Source organism: Thalassophryne amazonica, chromosome 3 (genome assembly GCF_902500255.1).
Source record: "Thalassophryne amazonica chromosome 3, fThaAma1.1, whole genome shotgun sequence".
In the NCBI taxonomy this organism is placed as follows: Eukaryota; Metazoa; Chordata; class Actinopteri; order Batrachoidiformes; family Batrachoididae; genus Thalassophryne; species Thalassophryne amazonica.
The window spans coordinates 6,090,152-6,108,763 of record NC_047105.1 but is presented as its reverse complement, the minus strand read 5'-3'; the positions used below and the strand labels follow the sequence as shown (position 1 = coordinate 6,108,763).

Sequence of the window (18,612 nt, the reverse complement as noted above, 5' to 3'; positions counted from 1 at the left end):
AACTGTTTCTCAGTCTATTTGTACTTGTTTAAACAGCCCTGTATCGTCTGCCTGATGGCAGCAGGTCAGAGAGTTCACTTCATCATGAAGCTGTCATTTCCATAGATTGGATATAGGTTCTGGTTGCGCGTTTTTTCCCACAGAGGGACAGATTTTGGATGACTTATTTTGGAAAGAATGGTCTTCCATTAATGTAATGGCGCGCAAAATAACCTCAGGAACGCCATCTGGCCAGAAGGTGGCGGTGCTGTTACATTAAGCGTACCACTCCAAATTCCTCTGTAAACATGAAGAAGAAGATGTTCGCCTCCCGGAAACATGGCGCGAGTTGTTGTGCGGTTTGAGTCCCCGCGCTGCTGCGTGTGGAGGTAACAGCTGAGAGGCTGCGGGGCTGCAACTGACGAGTGCCGCTACAGTGACGGTCAGCAACAGACGACAACCTGTACAGCGTGGCTATGGATGGCAGCCTGGCCCGAAGAGAGACCGCTCGGTTCGGCCTGGGGGCTAATGGTCGCCAGCAATATGGCGAATCGGCAGTTCAGGCTGTTGGAGCGACGAGAGCAGGTCCGGATAGACCGAGCGCCGCCACCAGTACAAGGACGGAGAGATCGAGCGCCGCCACCGGTACAAGGACGGAGAGACCGAGCGGCGCCGTTATGAGGACCGAGAGACCGAGCGGCGCCGTTACGAGGACCGAGAGACCGAGCGCCTCCGGCGTGCGAACGGAGCGGAGGAACTCGGTCACTCAGGTGGTCCATCAGAGACACATGCCCAAAGAGCCCCAGAAGTTCCACATACCACGGAAAACTAAGGAAAAGAGAGGTGGGCTGGAACACACGGTGCCGGTTTAACGGCGTGACAAGAAATCGGTTCATGTTTTTAATTTTAGCCAAAGCCGTTAAGTCACGCTAACTGGAAGCTTCCATTATCGGGCAGGTACTTTCAGCCCACACCACTTAGTAAATGTTACTGTTTTATATTTCTAATATTTAATTACGTGTTCGCACCAATGCACTTTATTTAACTGCACAGTCAACTGGAAGAGAACAAAAAGTAACTCATGCCGCTAATGCTAACTAGCACCGTTAGCTCAGTCAGTTGTTTATACGGAAACATGGTTTTATTTTAAAGTACCGAGACGTTTGTCGAGTTTACACCGTGAGGTGAGGGTTTCGCCGTCAGTCTGAAGGTTCTGTCCGGCGTCTCCGGGTTTAGACCTGAGCGTCATCTTCATGAGCTAACTCAGTTAGCCTTCCTCGGCTAGCGCAGTTTGTTTACCTAAAGACACGAACAGGAGAGCTGACGTCATCAACCACACAGTGTTCCGCACAGATACGAGTCAGGCAGCACGACGAGTGTCGAGCATGACGGATACGAGTCAGGCAGAACGACGAGTGTCGAGCATGACGAATGCGAGTCAGGCAGCGCCACGTGTGTGGATCAGCATGACGAATACGAGTCAGGCAGCGCCACGTGTGTCGATCAGCACGACGGACACGAGTCAGGCAGCGCCGCGTGTGTCGATCAGCACGACGGACACGAGTCAGGCAGCGCCGCGTGTGTCGATCAGCACGACGGACACGAGTCAGGCAGCGCCGCGAGTGTCGATCAGCACGACGGACACGAGTCAGGCAGCGCCGCGAGTGTCGATCAGCACGACGGACACGAGTCAGGCAGCGCCGCGAGTGTCGATCAGCACGACGGACACGAGTCAGGCAGCGCCGCGAGTGTCGATCAGCACGACGGACACGAGTCAGGCAGCGCCGCGAGTGTCGATCAGCACGACGGACACGAGTCAGGCAGCGCCGCGAGTGTCGATCAGCACGACGGACACGAGTCAGGCAGCGCCGCGAGTGTCGATCAGCACGACGGACACGAGTCAGGCAGCGCCGCGAGTGTCGATCAGCACGACGGATGTTACGAGGATTGATTTCTTCCTCCTGCAAAGATTTGTCCCATCCTGTCTATGGCTGATGCTGAGACCCTGACCCATACGTTTATCTCTTCTAGATTGGACTACTGCTGTGTTCTATTTTCTGGTTTACCGCATTCCAGCATTAGGGGTCTCCAATTGGTTCAAAATCCTGCTGCCAGACTTTTGAGAGGAAGCAGAAAGGTCGACCACATTACACCCATTTTGGCATCTCTTCATTGGCTTCCTGTCCCAGTGAGATCAGATTTTAAGGTTCTGCTACCAGTCTATAAAATTGTTCACAGACTGGCACCCCCCTATCGAGCTGACCTAATTAAACCTTATGTACCAGCCCGGGCTTTGCGTTCTCAAGGTGCAGGACTACTTTGTGTCCCTAGGGTGAATAAAAAGTCTGCGGGTCACAGAGCTTTCTCTTATCGTGCACCTGTTCTGTGGAATGATCTCCCTGCATCAATAAAAGTCAGATTCTGAGACTTTCAAGTCCAGACTTAAGACGCACTTATTTTCCCTTTCGTATGGCTAGCATACTGGCATAGTATGTTACTATGCTTTTTACTCTTTTTAATTAATTTTATTAGTAAACGGAGCGTGCTGCGGCCTCAACTTTATCTAAATTCTGGGTCTTTTAGTGAAGCTCAGGGCTAGTGGCCGGAGATCACCTTAGTATTTCTTCTGTTTTTCTTGTTGCATAATGCAGACAAATTACACTGTATTTGTTGTCTTTCCGACATAGTTTTAGGCAGAAATTGAAGTTTTGGCTGTCCAAAGAAAAAATCAGGGTGCCCCAAATTTTCAGCGCCGACCAGCAGGGGGGTCCCATGTGAAATGTTTGGAAAAAAAAAAAAAACACCCTAAATGATACATTCTAGTGCGTCTGGAGGACCAAATACTATACTTTGACCTTAGAAAACTAATTACATTTTGCTTCTTTACAGTAATATATTTTCTTTTCTGGCTGACATTATTGTTAATGGAACCTATACCCTTCCTTACCTGCATGTTCAAAATTTTGAAAAAAAAAAAAAAAAAGTTGAGCAATACGACGAGTGTCGAACACAGCAAATACAAGTTGGACAAAGCTAATCATTTGCTCAGTGGATGCAAGTCATGCAGAAAGTGCAGGTAAAAAATGGTAAATGGACTGCATTTATATAGAGCTTTTCCATCTGCATCAGACGCTCAAAGCGCTTTACACATTAATGCCTCACATTCACTGCAATGTCAGGGTGCTGCCATGCAAGGCGCCCACACAGCAGGAGCAACTAGAGGATTAAGGACCTTACCCAAGGGCCCTTAGTGATTTTTCCAGTCAGGCTGGGATTTGAACCAAGGATCCTCTGGTCTCAAGCCCAACGCTTAACCACTGGATCATCACCTCCTCTAAGGTGTCAAACGTACTGTTGGCTCAGCGAATGCAATTCACGCCAAAAGTGTAGGTGTCGAATGTAAGCGTGGTAACAAATGCATTTCACGTGACATGCAAGTGGCGAATGTAAGCGTGTTTGGAACAAATGGAAGTCACGCGACAAGTGCAAATGTGGAACGTAAGAGCGTTCATGCAGCAAATGCAAGTCACGACTGTGGAGGGAAAATTAATGTTTTCCTTGTCTGCAGGATGGAATTCACTGGGCCAGGGTCATCACCTGCTAACGTTCGTCTTTGTTGCTGTGACACATTATGTTTCTCCACTTTCATGACTAAACATTTAATCTTGCTCCGGACTAGCTAAAGGTCATGTTTGTATTATGATGTTGTTTTCATTCTCTGCCGAATGGAACGTCCGAAAGCTCGGTGGGTACATTGCGTGCAGTATCTTTTGAACTTCACCAGGCGCATCTCTTTTCTGGTTCAACCAAAAATAGATCTCTCTGCATCTGTACATCTGACACCTGAATGCTCCTTTGTTGTCTGTCTCATTTTATGCTGACATCATCACAGAATTTCCACAACAAGGACAAGAACAAGTGTCGAACTTAAGCGCAACAATTGCAAGTATGTGACAAGCACGGGTGTTGAACTTAAGTGTTTGGCAACAATTTCTAGTTACATGACGTGCAGTTGTCAAACACAAGAGTATTTAGCAATAAGTGCAATTCATGCGACATGTAAGTGTTGAATGTAAGAGTGCTGGGCAACAAATGCAGGTCACATGACAGGTGCATGTATCGAATGCAAGAGTGTTTGAGCATTGGATGCGTAATGCAATGTGCAAGTGTCTAACGTAAGAGTGTTTGGCAGCAAATGCAAATCACAATAAATGCAAGTGTCAAACACAAGAGCGTTTGCGCAGCAAGTACAAATCATGACAAGTGCAAGTGTCAAATGTAAGAGCATTTGCACAACAAATGCAAAATGTGACTGATGCGGTTGTCAAACACATGATTGTTTGGCAACAAATGCAGTTCATGTGATGTGCAAGTGTTGAATATAACAGTGTTTGGTAACAAATGCAAATCACGCAACAGGTGCACAAAGAAAACTCAAAACCATTTCCGCAATGAATGCATTGTGCGACACGTGCTATTGTCTAATATAACAGTGTTTGGTAACAAATACGAGTCATAACAATTTTCACTTTTAGATATAATTTATTAAATATTGAGCTTTTTCCACTATGTTCTGATATTTTGTAGAGCCTGACCGATATGGATTTTTTGAGGCTGATAACGATATTAGGATGAAAAAAATGCTGACAATCGATAAATCAGTTGATTTGCCGATAGCAGATATATCAGCCGATATTATTATTTTTTTTTATGAATAAAATGTTCTTTTTTGGACTCTTAACAAAAAAGGTATGAGCTAAAAGCTGAAGCTTTGTCCTCATATTGATTAACTTTATAACAGAGAAGAATTTTCAAGTTCAAAAAATGCAATGTGCTGGTAGAATATTTTAACAATAAAACATGGACCCTGATATAACATGTGAGGAAACTATCATATAACAGTAAAATAAGATTCTTTTCACAAGACCCTGTAGTATGTTTGTGCAGTTTTCAAGAACAGTAACAAAGAACTGTCTAGTACAAAAAAAAAATCTGTGCAAAGTTGCATTAATCTATAAGGAAAAGATAAATAACATTACAAAAAAAAAAAAACCTCAACTCTACAAAGGTTATTAAACAAATCTTGAAACATTCACTCTTCATTCTTGGTCCCTTTGGGTGGAAATCAAACAGACGATAGGACTGGCAGGATATTTTTCATTATGTAAACATTATAACATTGTTAACAGAACGGAACGGAAGGAGGGCAGCTTTTGAAAATTTAAAGCTAAAAATTAGCCATTCTAGGGATACCCAAAGGGGAAAAGCCAGGTACGACAGCCCAAGTCCCTTCATCATGTCCAGAACGCTGGGGAAGTTTGTTGAGTGGGCAATCTCATTCTGGGTTAGCCAGTACATGGCCCTCAGGGAGGCAGTCAGAGTCCGTGGACATTTTTAAGTCAAGACTTAAAACATATTTATTCACTTTCTTATGAGTAATTTTTATTTTATGTTTTATTCTTTTACTTCTGTTTTTAATTAGGTATTTGGATTTTTCTTTATTTAATTTATTTTATGTTGAACTGTTCTGTGTGAGGCACCTTGAGATGGCTTTTGTTGTAATTTGGCGCTTTCTAAGATGATTAAATTGAAATTGAACAACATTTTATTGAGTCTTAAAGTAAATAAATATGAAATTGGTTACTGGATCCTTAAACTCTGGACATAAACTCTATATGGTGGATCCTTGATCTCTGGATATAAACAGAAATAAAATCTGTTAGATTTTGTCAAAAGCATTTCTTTCAGACATTATTAGTGGCATGAATGTATTCCATACCTATGAGCTGAGTTCTACAGCTCATAGACATCTCATTTTTTGGGAAAAAACGTTTTAGTCGATTGTAGTTTATTGTCTATTGCAACGTTTGTAAGATGTCATTTTGTTTTGAAGTTATTAATTCCGAGCGGACTCCCAGCAAAGACTGCGCATCGTTTGAATCTGTGACAAAGGAACGGAGGATGATTCTCGTTTGTTGACTGCAACAAGACAACAGTCCCAGTTAATGACTTTAATACACACAAAAATGACTCATGATATTTTAATGGCTTTGAGAGCGGTTAAGAAGTGGACTTGCCGCTTCTGAAGAGCAGCGAATCAAAGAGCCATGAGCAATTGAATAGGAAGCATTGCTTCAGTGATTCACGCTTCAAACTGGAGTTGCGCTGCAGAAATGGTTGATTGCACGGTCCAAAATAAGCGTAACGGTCCATCATCCCCCGAGTCACACTAACTGTCAGAATGCTCGTAGTACGGGCCGGGGCGGAGGATTAGCAGCAATCTTCCATTCCAGCTTATTAATTAATCAAAAACCTAGACAGCTTTAATTCATTTGAAAGCTTGTCTCTTAGTCTTTTCCATCCAAATTGGAAGTCCCAAAAAACAGTTTTATTTGTTATTATCTATCGTCCACCTGGTCGTTACTGTGAGTTTCTCTGTGAATTTTCAGACCTTCTGTCTGACTTAGTGCTTAGCTCAGATAAGATACTTATAGTGGGCGATTTTAACATCCACACAGATGCTGAGAATGACAGCCTCAACACTGCATTTAATCTATTATTAGACTCTATTGGCTTTGCTCAAAAAGTAAATGAGTCCACCCACCACTTTAATCATATCTTAGATCTTGTTTTGACTTATGGTATGGAAATAGAAGACTTAACAGTATTCCCTGAAAACTCCCTTCTGTCTGATCATTTTTTAATAACATTTACATTTACCCTGATGGACTACCCTGCAGTGGGGAATAAGTTTCATTACACTAGAAGTCTTTCAGAAAGCGCTGTAACTAGGTTTAAGGATATGATTCCTTCTTTATGTTCTCTATTGTCATATACCAACACAGAGCAGAGTAGCTACCTAAACTCTGTAAGGGAGTTAGAGTATCTCGTCAATAGTTTTACATCCTCATTGAAGACAACTTTGGATGCTGTAGCTCCTCTGAAAAAGAGAGCTTTAAATCAGAAGTGCCTGACTCCGTGGTATAACTCACAAACTCGTAGCTTAAAGCAGATAACCCGTAAGTTGGAGAGGAAATGGCGTCTCACTAATTTAGAAGATCTTCACTTAGCCTGGAAAAAGAGTTTGTTGCTCTATAAAAAAGCCCTCCGTAAAGCTAGGACATCTTTCTACTCATCACTAATTGAAGAAAATAAGAACAACCCCAGGTTTCTTTTCAGCACTGTAGCCAGGCTGACAAAGAGTCAGAGCTCTATTGAGCTGAGTATTCCATTAACTTTAACTAGTAATGACTTCATGACTTTCTTTGCTAACAAAATTTTGACTATTAGAGAAAAAATTACTCATAACCATCCCAAAGATGTATCGTTATCTTTGGCTGCTTTCAGTGATGCCGGTATTTGGTTAGACTCTTTCTCTCCGATTGTTCTGTCTGAGTTATTTTCATTAGTTACTTCATCCAAACCATCAACATGTTCATTAGACCCCATTCCTGCCAGGCTGCTCAAGGAAGTCCTACCATTATTTAATGCTTCAATCTTAAATATGATCAACTTATCTTTGTTAGTTGGCTATGTACCACAGGCTTTTAAGGTGGCAGTAATTAAACCATTACTTAAAAAGCCATCACTTGACCCAGCTATTTTAGCTAATTATAGGCCAATCTCCAACCTTCCTTTTCTCTCAAAGATTCTTGAGAGGGTAGTTGTAAAACAGCTAACTGATCACCTGCAGAGGAATGGTCTATTTGAAGAGGTTCAGTCAGGTTTTAGAATTCATCATAGTACAGAAACAGCATTAGTGAAGGTTACAAATGATCTTCTTATGGCTTTGGACAGTGGACTTATCTCTGTGCTTGTTCTGTTGGACCTCAGTGCTGCTTTTGATACTGTTGACCATAAAATTTTATTACAGAGATTAGAGCATGTCATAGGTATTAAAGGCACTGCGCTGCGGTGGTTTGAATCATATTTGTCTAATAGATTACAGTTTGTTCATGTAAATGGGGAATCTTCTTCACAGACTAAAGTTAATTATGGAGTTCCACAAGGTTCTGTGCTAGGACCAATTTTATTCACTTTATACATGCTTCCCTTAGGCAGTATTATTAGACGGTATTGCTTAAATTTTCATTGTTACGCAGATGATACCCAGCTTTATCTATCCATGAAGCCAGAGGACACACACCAATTAGCTAAACTGCAGGATTGTCTTACAGACATAAAGACATGGATGACCTCTAATTTCCTGCTTTTAAACTCAGATAAAACTGAAGTTATTGTACTTGGCCCCACAAATCTTAGAAGCATGGTGTCTAACCAGATCTTTACTCTGGATGGCATTTCCCTGACCTCTAGTAATACTGTGAGAAATCTTGGAGTCATTTTTGATCAGGATATGTCATTCAAAGCGCATATTAAACAAATATGTAGGACTGCCTTTTTGCATTTACGCAATATCTCTAAAATCAGAAAGGTCTTGTCTCAGAGTGATGCTGAAAAACTAATTCATGCATTTATTTCCTCTAGGCTGGACTATTGTAATTCTTTATTATCAGGTTGTCCTAAAAGTTCCCTAAAAAGCCTTCAGTTAATTCAAAATGCTGCAGCTAGAGTACTGACGGGGACTAGCAGGAGAGAGCATATCTCACCCGTGTTGGCCTCTCTTCATTGGCTTCCTGTTAATTCTAGAATAGAATTTAAAATTCTTCTTCTTACTTATAAGGTTTTGAATAATCAGGTCCCATCTTATCTTAGGGACCTCGTAGTACCATATCACCCTAATAGAGCGCTTCGCTCTCAGACTGCAGGCTTACTTGTAGTTCCTAGGGTTTGTAAGAGTAGAATGGGAGGCAGAACCTTCAGCTTTCAGGCTCCTCTCCTGTGGAACCAGCTCCCAATTCAGATCAGGGAGACAGATACCCTCTCTACTTTTAAGATTAGGCTTAAAACTTTCCTTTTCGCTAAGGCTTATAGTTAGGGCTGGATCGGGTGACCCTGGACTATCCCTTGGTTATGCTGCTTTAGACGTAGACTGTGGGGGGGTTCCCATGATGCACTGTTTCTTTCTCTTTTTGCTCTGTATGCATCACTCCGCATTTAATCATTAGTGTTCGATCTCTGCCCCCCTCCACAGCATGTCTTTTTCCTGGTTCTTTCCCTCAGCCCCAACCAGTCTCAGCAGAAGACTGCCCCTCCCTGAGCCTGGTTCTGCTGGAGGTTTCTTCCTGTTAAGAGGGAGTTTTTCCTTCCCACTGTAGCCAAGTGCTTGCTCACAGGGGGTCGTTTTGACCGTTGGGGTTTTTCATAATTATTGTATGGCCTTGCCTTACAATATAAAGCGCCTTGGGGCAACTGTTTGTTGTGATTTGGCGCTATATAAAAAAAAAGTTGATTGATTGATTGATCATTTTATCGTAACAGACCGTAGCGCCTGTTACGATAGCTCGCTATCGTAGCTGGGACTGGCGTGAGGCTAGTGTGAAGTGTTCGCCTGTGAGTGCTTTGTGACGGTGGAGGAGCTCAGCAGCACCCGCTGCTCGGTAGGGACAGAAACTGCGATAGAAGTCAGAAAGAGTGATAGAAGTCAGTCTCCAAACACAAGCAGCTACAAAAACCCCCCCCCAAAAAAAACGCCAGAAATAGAAGCTCGATTTGTCGCTAGTCGTTTTTAACAAAGAAAATGCCGCTAAGAGGATTAGGAAAGTCTCCGGTTCAACTCAGAAAAGAATGAAAATGCTCCCACTGATGTTTACACCAAAAGATTGCTGATTTGCTCATTTCGCTGTCAATCAAAAAGGGATTAAGCATAAGACAGATCATCCAATCATCATAGTAGAGAAGCTTGAATCTTCGACTGGACTAGGTTGCTTGACGCGAGGACGTTTCGCTTCAAATCGCAGAAGCTTCCTCAGCTAAAATTCTTGCTCTGGTGGTCTGACTTCTGTCTTGTAGAGAAGAATAATCAAGAAGTCACAAAAGCTGGAGTTTTAAACCTAACCAGAACCCTCCTACCGAGAGGCAGACTGCTATAGGCTAGTGACTAAACAATAGCTCTAATTAGCACCTATTGTGCTCTAGTTAGCACCCTCCTAATGACAGGGCAGCTGTCCCTCCTAATGATGGGACGGACCCTCTCCTAATGGCTCCCTTGACGACTCTGCTGATGACGTGAATGACTCATTAACATGAACAAAAGACTGACCTGAGTACCCCAACACCGAGGTGGTTTTGTCCCGCGTAATGAACGGCTCTGTGGCGCATCCCTCCGCTTTTCTTTCCATGAAAAAAACTCCTGTAACGGTGGAATGTGCCGGAAAAAGTGCTGATGTCCACATCAAAGTCAGACGAGGTCCCGGATCAACAAAGCTTTCACATTGGAAATGATCTGGTTGTTCCACCGGGGTGTCAGCCTGTCGATGGGGGCTGGGAGTGCGCCACGCTCTCAGCAGTTGTGGGCCGTCCTTAAAGCGGCAGTAACACCCCGTAATCTGTTTAATCCCCATAAAATCGTCCCTGTAAGCCATATTAATGGAGGTCTCTCACAGTTTCTGGAAAAAAATTGATGCAGCAAAGCTCCAAATCGTTCAGACATTTATTCGCAATAAAAAATAGACGAGAGGGGTGGATCACACCTCACTCAAAGCCTGCTCACAGGCGAATGACGCAACCGACAGGCATGAAAAAACACGCATGCGCACGAGGGTTCAAGCTTGTCTGACTCAATCACACGTGATTCAAATCCATATGGTTTTTTAAAAAAATAATAAGGTCGGATACTTTTCTAACAGACCTCGTATATTTGATCAGTTATTTTTTGACATTTTAGGGGAAGCTGAGCTTCCCTTGCAATCGCCTCTGAGACGGCGAACTACGGGGGCGGTGACGAACACATTTAAGCAGAGGTGTAAGCAGTTCTCAGTTGAATGGAGTCAGAGCTCCATCTACTGGACAAACGGTGCAAGGACATTTTACATTGCTGACACAAACATTATTTCAGTAACTGTTCTGTTTATGAGAAATCATCTGCGTTTTATCGGCAAAATTTCGGCCGATGGTGAGTACTTTGAAAAGGGCTTATATCGGCCGATAATATCGGCCGGGCTCTAATATTTTGAGACACACTTGTGTTTTGCACGCTTTTGGTGAAATTGTGTCCATGTCCTTGTGAGTTCAGTTTCTGCCTTCAGCATCAACTGTTTAATTCCTGTTAAAGAACATGTAAGATCTGAACTGTGTATTTGCATGTTGTCTGAGTTTTGCATTTTTCTCCTTGTTGAGATGAAATCATTTTGTCCTATGATCTTGTATAAACCGTGATTTAAAAAAACAAACAAACCAAAACACAGTATCACATGGAGACAGTCAGACACACACAAAAAACAAACAAATCATGAAATAATGTAATCACTGTATGTTGAGGAAACGCTTGGAATCACTTTGTAGTTTACAATTCTAAAATGAAAAATGAAACGAGTAAAAACGATGTAAATCAGTCTGCAGTTAAAGGAGTGTGTTTCCAGACATTAATGAGCTGTGAAACCTGGTCCCAGGTGGAGCTCCCGGCGCAGAGGGAACCGGCTGTCTCAGGTTGAACTCTCTGTAGACTTTAGAGTTGTGTGCAGCTTCTGTGATTCCATGTAATTTTATGTCTGTCTGCAAAAAAAAAAAAAAAAGCAAAGACTGACAGCTGCTAAGAAGATTGTTAATCTGTAGAATGTTAGTTATGTTCTGAAAATGTAAAAAATTCCCAATGAGTTTATGGAGTCTAATAGGCCATTATTTTTTAATTTCTTCATAAGAAAATGGGCTTTGTGACAAATCAGATGTTTGTGAAACTGCAACCAAAAATTTAAATTTATTGAATCTTTTATGCAAATAGCTGGAGCTCATTTTTCCATCACTTGATAAGGGGTATTGTTCAGATTTGACTTCACATGCAAAGTTGATGTCAGATTTTGTGCGTACCCTTATTGCACAGCTGCTCTGTGCATATGCTCCTTAAATCACATCAGGAATGTAACGTAATTAGTTTATTTGAATCGTATGAGACTGTGTACTCGAAACGTGATGTGTACTCCAACACACACTCCATCAGCTCACATGAATCACATTAAAACGTTCAACAACTTCTTCACCAAATAAATATAAATCAAATCAAATCAATTTTATTTATATAGCGCCAAATCACAACAAACAGTTGCCCCAAGGCGCTTTATATTGTAAGGCAAGGCCATACAATAATTACGGAAAAACCCCAACGGTCAAAACGCCCCCCTGTGAGCAAGCACTTGGCGACAGTGGGAAGGAAAAACTCTTAACAGGAAGAAACCTCCAGCAGAACCAGGCTCAGGGAGGGGCAGTCTTCTGCTGGGACTGGTTGGGGCGTGGGAATCCACGCACTCGGTTGTTACATGACGTCTAACTAAAGTTGAACACGGGATCTCTCACTCTGTGCAAAGTGTTACGTGACACCAACATGTTACTAGAAGTTTCCACTTGACACAGCTGGTCAGCATCTGCATTCTCTAAGACCCCGATCAGACCCGGGTTGGCACTCCGGCTGCTGCTGGACTCATCCAGATTGCGTTCTAGCCGGATAGCATTCAGACTTTCTCCCCCCCAATTCCGGATCATCCTACCCACAAGTCCAACTCAATCTGGCTCAAGCCAAAAGAGATATGTCTGGATATGTGCACAAGTAGGGTGTGTGTGCACACACGAGCATGGAAGCACAGGTGTGTGGTCAGGACACGCAAGACATATGGAAGGGAACACACCTGACGGAATCTTAGTGAGAATTTGGCACAGATAAAGGTTGCTCAGTGCACAGTGAGAGAGGGAGCTGTGGGCTCACGGACGTAGTGAGGAAGTTTGAGGTCATGATCCCCGACCTGTGCTAGCCGGATTGTAGCCACATTTGCATTCAGACCTTAGTAAATCTGGTGTCGCAGACCAAACGGTCCGCCCTGCCTCCACTGCGCATGCAACATTTCAGAGCTCTGAGACAGAGTCTCTTCACCCAAAGCAATCAGAAGGATTAATGTGATTATTAACCATCAACTGGCAGCTCGTGTAGCCACGGTGCTCTGATCGCTTCCCCTGTCTTTTATGATGAAATAATGCTAAATTTATGTGGAAATGATTGTTGTACAAAAGCTTCAGATATCTGTCGCTGAGATAGGTGATGACTGGAGGCAGTTTGAAGCAGAAACGAGGTGATAATCAGTGAACCGCCAGCAAAAACCTGGTCTGAAATCCTGCGCAGTTTGTGATATTTAAATGATGCAGTTGAGAGAAAACATCACGCGCTGCGTTCATGACACATGTACAGCCCCAATTCCAGTGAAGTTGGGAAGTTGTGCGAAATGTAAATAAAAACAGAATACAATGATTTTCAACTCCTCTTCAACCTATATTCAATTGAATACACCGCAAAGACAAGATATTTAATGTGAAAATTGATAAACTTTTTTTTTTTTTTGCGCAATTATTTGCTCATTTTGAAATGGATGTCTGCAACAAGTTTCAAAAAAGCTGGGACAGTGGTATGTTTACCACTGTGTTACATCACCTTTCCTTCTAACAACACTCAATAAGCATTTGGGAACTGAGGACACTAATTGTTGAAGCTTTGTAGGTGGAATTCTTTCCCATTCTTGCTTGATGTACAACTTCAGTTGTTCAACAGTCCGGGGTCTCCCTTGTCTGCACAGCACAAAAAATCCGGTGCAACCAGATAGGACTGACTTGTAGAAGAGAAAAGCAGCTGGTGCAACACAGAAATAGGTCCTGAAAAATAATTAAGGTGCTGAACAAACAAAAGGGACTAACGTTTCGAACATCACATCTTCATCAGAGTCCTGAAGAGTCGTAGATGGTACAGCTTAAATACTAATAATAGGAGCCAGGTGTCACATTGTTTAAAGCGGGGCGTGACCATCTGTCAATCAAAGCACTCACTCCATTTGTAATCAGTTCATAATTAGAGACACACTGTCCCAAAAACAAACATGACAGGCCAAAAACCCAGAATAAAAATAAATGTTAATATTAAAGAAAAGAAGTAAATTTCAATTCTTCATTCAAACCAAATGGTTCCAAAGTGCCTAAAGAATAAAACCAAAATGGTTCTCTACATTTAATGATGTCACCTCCTCTGGGTGGAACTATGATTTTCTCAGTCCCCAGAATTTTAAAGATGCTGGAGAGCCATGACCGGCCTGTTTATAGTGCCTCGCCATGGTATAAGTTCGATTCTGAGTATGGATTGCTGTTTTATGTTCAGCTATCCGTAATTTAAGTTGATGTTTTGTTTGGCCAATAGATGCCATTCCACAAGGGCATTTTAGGAGGTATACTACATGTGTAGTATTACAATTGATAAATGAAGAAATAGAATATTGCTTACAGGCATTGACATTAAGCTTTTTAGTGTACTTGTCCATAGGACAAGTAACCCTAGCAGTTTACTTGTCCTATAGGAAAAACTGGTTGTCAGCACAACCTGTGGGTGAGATTCAAATTCAATATTTATCACATATACTTTGCTCTGATTTGTCACTTAATAAAAACCTGTCATACAGTACTTTACTTTAACTTTCATATGACAACATAAGAATCCATCCATCCATTTTCTTCTGCTTTATTTGGAGTCGGGTCGCGGGGGCAGCAGCTCAAGCAAAGGTGCCCAGACCTCCCGAACCACGCACACCTCCCCCAGCTCCTCCGGGGGAACCCCGAGGTGTTCCCAAGCCAGCCGAGAGACGTAGTCCCTCCAGCGTGTCCTGGGTCTTCCCCGGGGCCTCCTCCCAATAAGACGTGCTGGAACACCTCTCCAGCGAGGCGTCCAGGGGCCATCTGGAAAAGATGACCGAGCCACCTCAGCTGGCTCCTTTTGATTCTGGACTCCGAGCTCCTCCTGAGTGACCGAGCTCCTCACCCTATCTCTAAGGGAGCGCTCAGCCACCCTGCGGAGGAAAGTCATCTCGGCCGCTTGTACTCGGGATCTCGTTCTTTCGGTCATGAGCCAAATCTCATGACCATAGGTGAGGGTCGGAACGTAGATCGATCGGTAAATCGAGAGCTTTGCCCCCCTGCTCAGCTCTCTCTTCACCACGACGGTCCGACAGCAACCACATCACTGCAGATGCTGCACCGATCCGTTTGTCGATCTCACACTCCATCTGTCCCTCGCTTGTCAACAAGACCCCGAGATACTTAAACTCCTCCACTTGAGGCAGGGACACTCCACCGACCTGAAGATGGCAAGCCATCTTTTTCTGGTCGAGAACCATGGCCTCGGATTTGGAGGTGCTGATCTTCATCCCGGATGCTTCACATTCGGCTGCAAACCGCCCCAGTGCACGCTGAAGGTCCTGATTTGACGAAGCCAACAGAGCACGTCGTCTGCAAACAGCAGAGGTGAGATTCTGTGGTTCCAAAACAGACCCCCTCTACACCCTGGCTGTGGCTAGCAGTTCTGTCGATAAAGGTAATGAACAGAACCGGTGACAAAGGGCAGCCCTGGCGGAGGCCAACGTGCACTGGAAACAGGTTTGACTTACTACCGGCAATGCAAACAAGCTCCTGCTGCGGTCGTACAGGGACCAGATAGCCATTAGCAAAGGACCCTGGACCCCGTGCTCCTGGAACACCCCCCACAGGGTGCCCAGAAGGACACGGTCGAACGCCTTCTCCAGATCCACAAAGCACTTGTGGACTGGCTGGGCGAACTCCCATCCTCTAGGTACCCGAGCCCCATGGCCCCCTCTGCAGGTGGTGAACCCACAGGAAGCGGGCCTACGTCGCTGTTTGGGGCTGAGCTCGGCCGGACCCCGCCAACATAAGAATTGCAGCTGAAATACAACCCCTGGCAAAAATTATGGAATAACCGGCCTCGGAGGATGTTCATTCAGTTGTTTAATTTTGTAGAAAAAAAGCAGATCACAGACATGACACAAAACTAAAGTCATTTCAAATGGCAACTTTCTGGCTTTAAGAAACACTATAAGAAATCAGGGAAAAAAATTGTTTTAGTCAGTAACGGTTACTTTTTTAGACCAAGCAGAGGGGAAAAAATATGGACTCAATTCTGAGGAAAAAATTATGGAATCATGAAAAACAAAAGAACGCTCCAACACATCACTAGTATTTTGTTGCACCACCTCTGGCTTTTATAACAGCTTGCAGTCTCTGAGGCATGGACTTAATGAGTGACAAACAGTACTCTTCATCAATCTGGCTCCAACTGTCTCTGATTGCTGTTGCCAGATCAGATTTGCAGGTTGGAGCCTTGTCATGGACCATTTTCTACAACTTCCACCAAAGATTTTCAATTGGATTAAGATCCAGACTATTTGCAGGCTATGACATTGACCCTATGTGTCTTTTTGCAAGGAATGTTTTCACAGTTTTTGCTCTATGGCAAGATGCATTATCATCTTGAAAAATGATTTCATCATCCCCAAACATCCTTTCAATTGATGGGATAAGAAAAGTGTCCAAAATATCAACGTAAACTTGTGCATTTATTGATGATGTAATGACAGCCATCTCCCCAGTGCCTTTACCTGACATGCAGCCCCATATCATCAATGACTGTGGAAATTTACATGTTCTCTTCAGGCAGTCATCTTTATAAATCTCATTGGAACGGCACCAAACAAAAGTTCCAGCATCATCACCTTGCCCAATGCAGATTCGAGATTCATCACTGAATATGACTTTCATCCAATCATCCACAGTCCACGATTGCTTTTCCTTAGCCCATTGTAACCTTGTTTTTTTTCTGTTTAGGTGTCAATGATGACTTTCGTTTAGCTTTTCTGTATGTAAATCCCAATTCCTTTAGGTGGTTTCTTACAGTTCGGTCACAGACGTTTCCTCCAGTTTCCTCCCATTCGTTCCTCATTTGTTTTGTTGTGCATTTTTGATTTTTGAGACATATTGCTTTAAGTTTTCTGTCTTGACACTTTGATGTCTTCCTTGGTCTACCAGTATGTTTGCCTTTAACAACCTTCCCATGTTGTTTGTATTTGGTCCAGAGTTTAGACACAGCTGATTGTGAACAACCAACATCTTTTGCAACATTGCATGATGACTTACCCTCTTTTAAGAGTTTGATAATCCTCTCCTTTGTTTCAGTTGACATCTCTCATGTTGAAGCCATGATTCATGTCAGTCCACTTGGTGCAACAGCTCTCCAAGGTGTGATCAGTCCTTTTTAGATGCAGACTAACGAGCAGATCTGATTTGATGCAGGTGTTAGTTTTGGGGATGAAAATTTACAGGGTGATTCCATAATTTATTCCTCAGAATTGAGTGATTCCATATTTTTTTTTCCCTCTGCTTTTCTAAAAAAGTAACCGTTACTGACTGCCACAATTATTTTTCCTGATTTCTTATAGTGTTTCTTAAAGCCAGAAAGTTGCCAGTTGAAATGACTTTAGTTTTGTGTCATGTCTGTGATCTGCTTTTTTTTTTTACAAAATTAAACAACTGAATGAACATCCTCCGAGGCCGGTGATTCCATAATTATTGCCAGGGGTTGTAGAAAAATCATTACATTTCAACATTTTCTGGGACTGACATTCAGATTAAATATTTATCACATCTACTTTGCTGTGACATATCACTTCATGAAAAAGTTAATACTGTCACTCTCCAGTGTGGGTGGTAAAATTTTGCAATTTTATTTCAGAAGATGTGGCAACAGAAACAGTTCATCTGTGGTTATACAGGGAGGCACTTATTGCCTGAATTCAAATTAAAAAATAATAATAATAAAAATGTCACAAAACATAAATAATGCATGGCCTGTGGTCTTATAGTTTTTCAAAATGTGGTGGTGATGGTAATGATTCTGACATTTACTTTGTCTTCTATTTCTGTAACTGCAGACTGTATGAAACCAACATATTTCATGTTTTGTGAGATCAGCTTTATTTTTATTTATTTTTTGTTAATATATATCCATTCCTACAATAGAGGCCTGCAGTATTTTCCAAGAAAAAAAGGTTGGGACAGGACAGTTTATTGTTAATGGAAGAATTAGTTAATAATATTTATAGCCAGTTTTCTTGGGAAATGTCAGAGGATGAATACATGAACATTTCCAACTCACTGAATATTTCTTAGACTTTATTTACGTCAATCATTCAGAAATACAAACAGTGTGGTACTTTATGGTAAATCTGTGTTAGGTAGTGTCCGATCCCACTACCTAGATACATGGCACACGCTCACCCTCCGATGAGGGTGGTTGTGTAAAACCAGCTCTCCGTCTCTGGGGTCCGACCTTCGTGTCTCCACGGGTATTACCCGGCATGGCTACACAAAGGCTATTTAAGCTGGTGTCGAGGAGATTCGTCTAGCTGCTCACTGCCTCCATCCAGATGTCCACCCCGCTGAAGCTGGTCTCGCACCCCGGTTGAATAGCCTCCTCAGGAACCAGGATACGAACCGGCCACGCCCGTTAACGGCAGCTCTCCTCTTATGGATCAGGGCTCTTGGAATGTTGCTAGATTTTAAATTTAGTGACTCGTACAGCGAGCCCCCAGGATGTTATTTTTATTGAAAACCAGACTAACCTTTTAGAGCACTTTGATGTTGTACACCCAATAAACTTAACTTTCACACCTTAAGAAGCATCAATAATCCAATGTCCAAGCCTTA

General features: G+C 42.8%; 1 protein-coding gene across 1 annotated transcript in view; it reads left to right on the top strand.

The window, feature by feature from the left end:
- Positions 1 to 274: 274 nt before the first annotated feature.
- tasora (transcription activation suppressor a) overlaps positions 275 to 18,612 on the top strand; it is a 186,615-nt gene continuing 168,277 nt past the window's right edge. Inside the window, exon 1 of the mRNA XM_034165189.1 lies at positions 275 to 822. Within this exon, the coding sequence (XP_034021080.1) occupies positions 456 to 822 (367 nt within the window). The 5' untranslated portion in view covers positions 275 to 455. The remainder of the gene's footprint in view (positions 823 to 18,612) is intronic.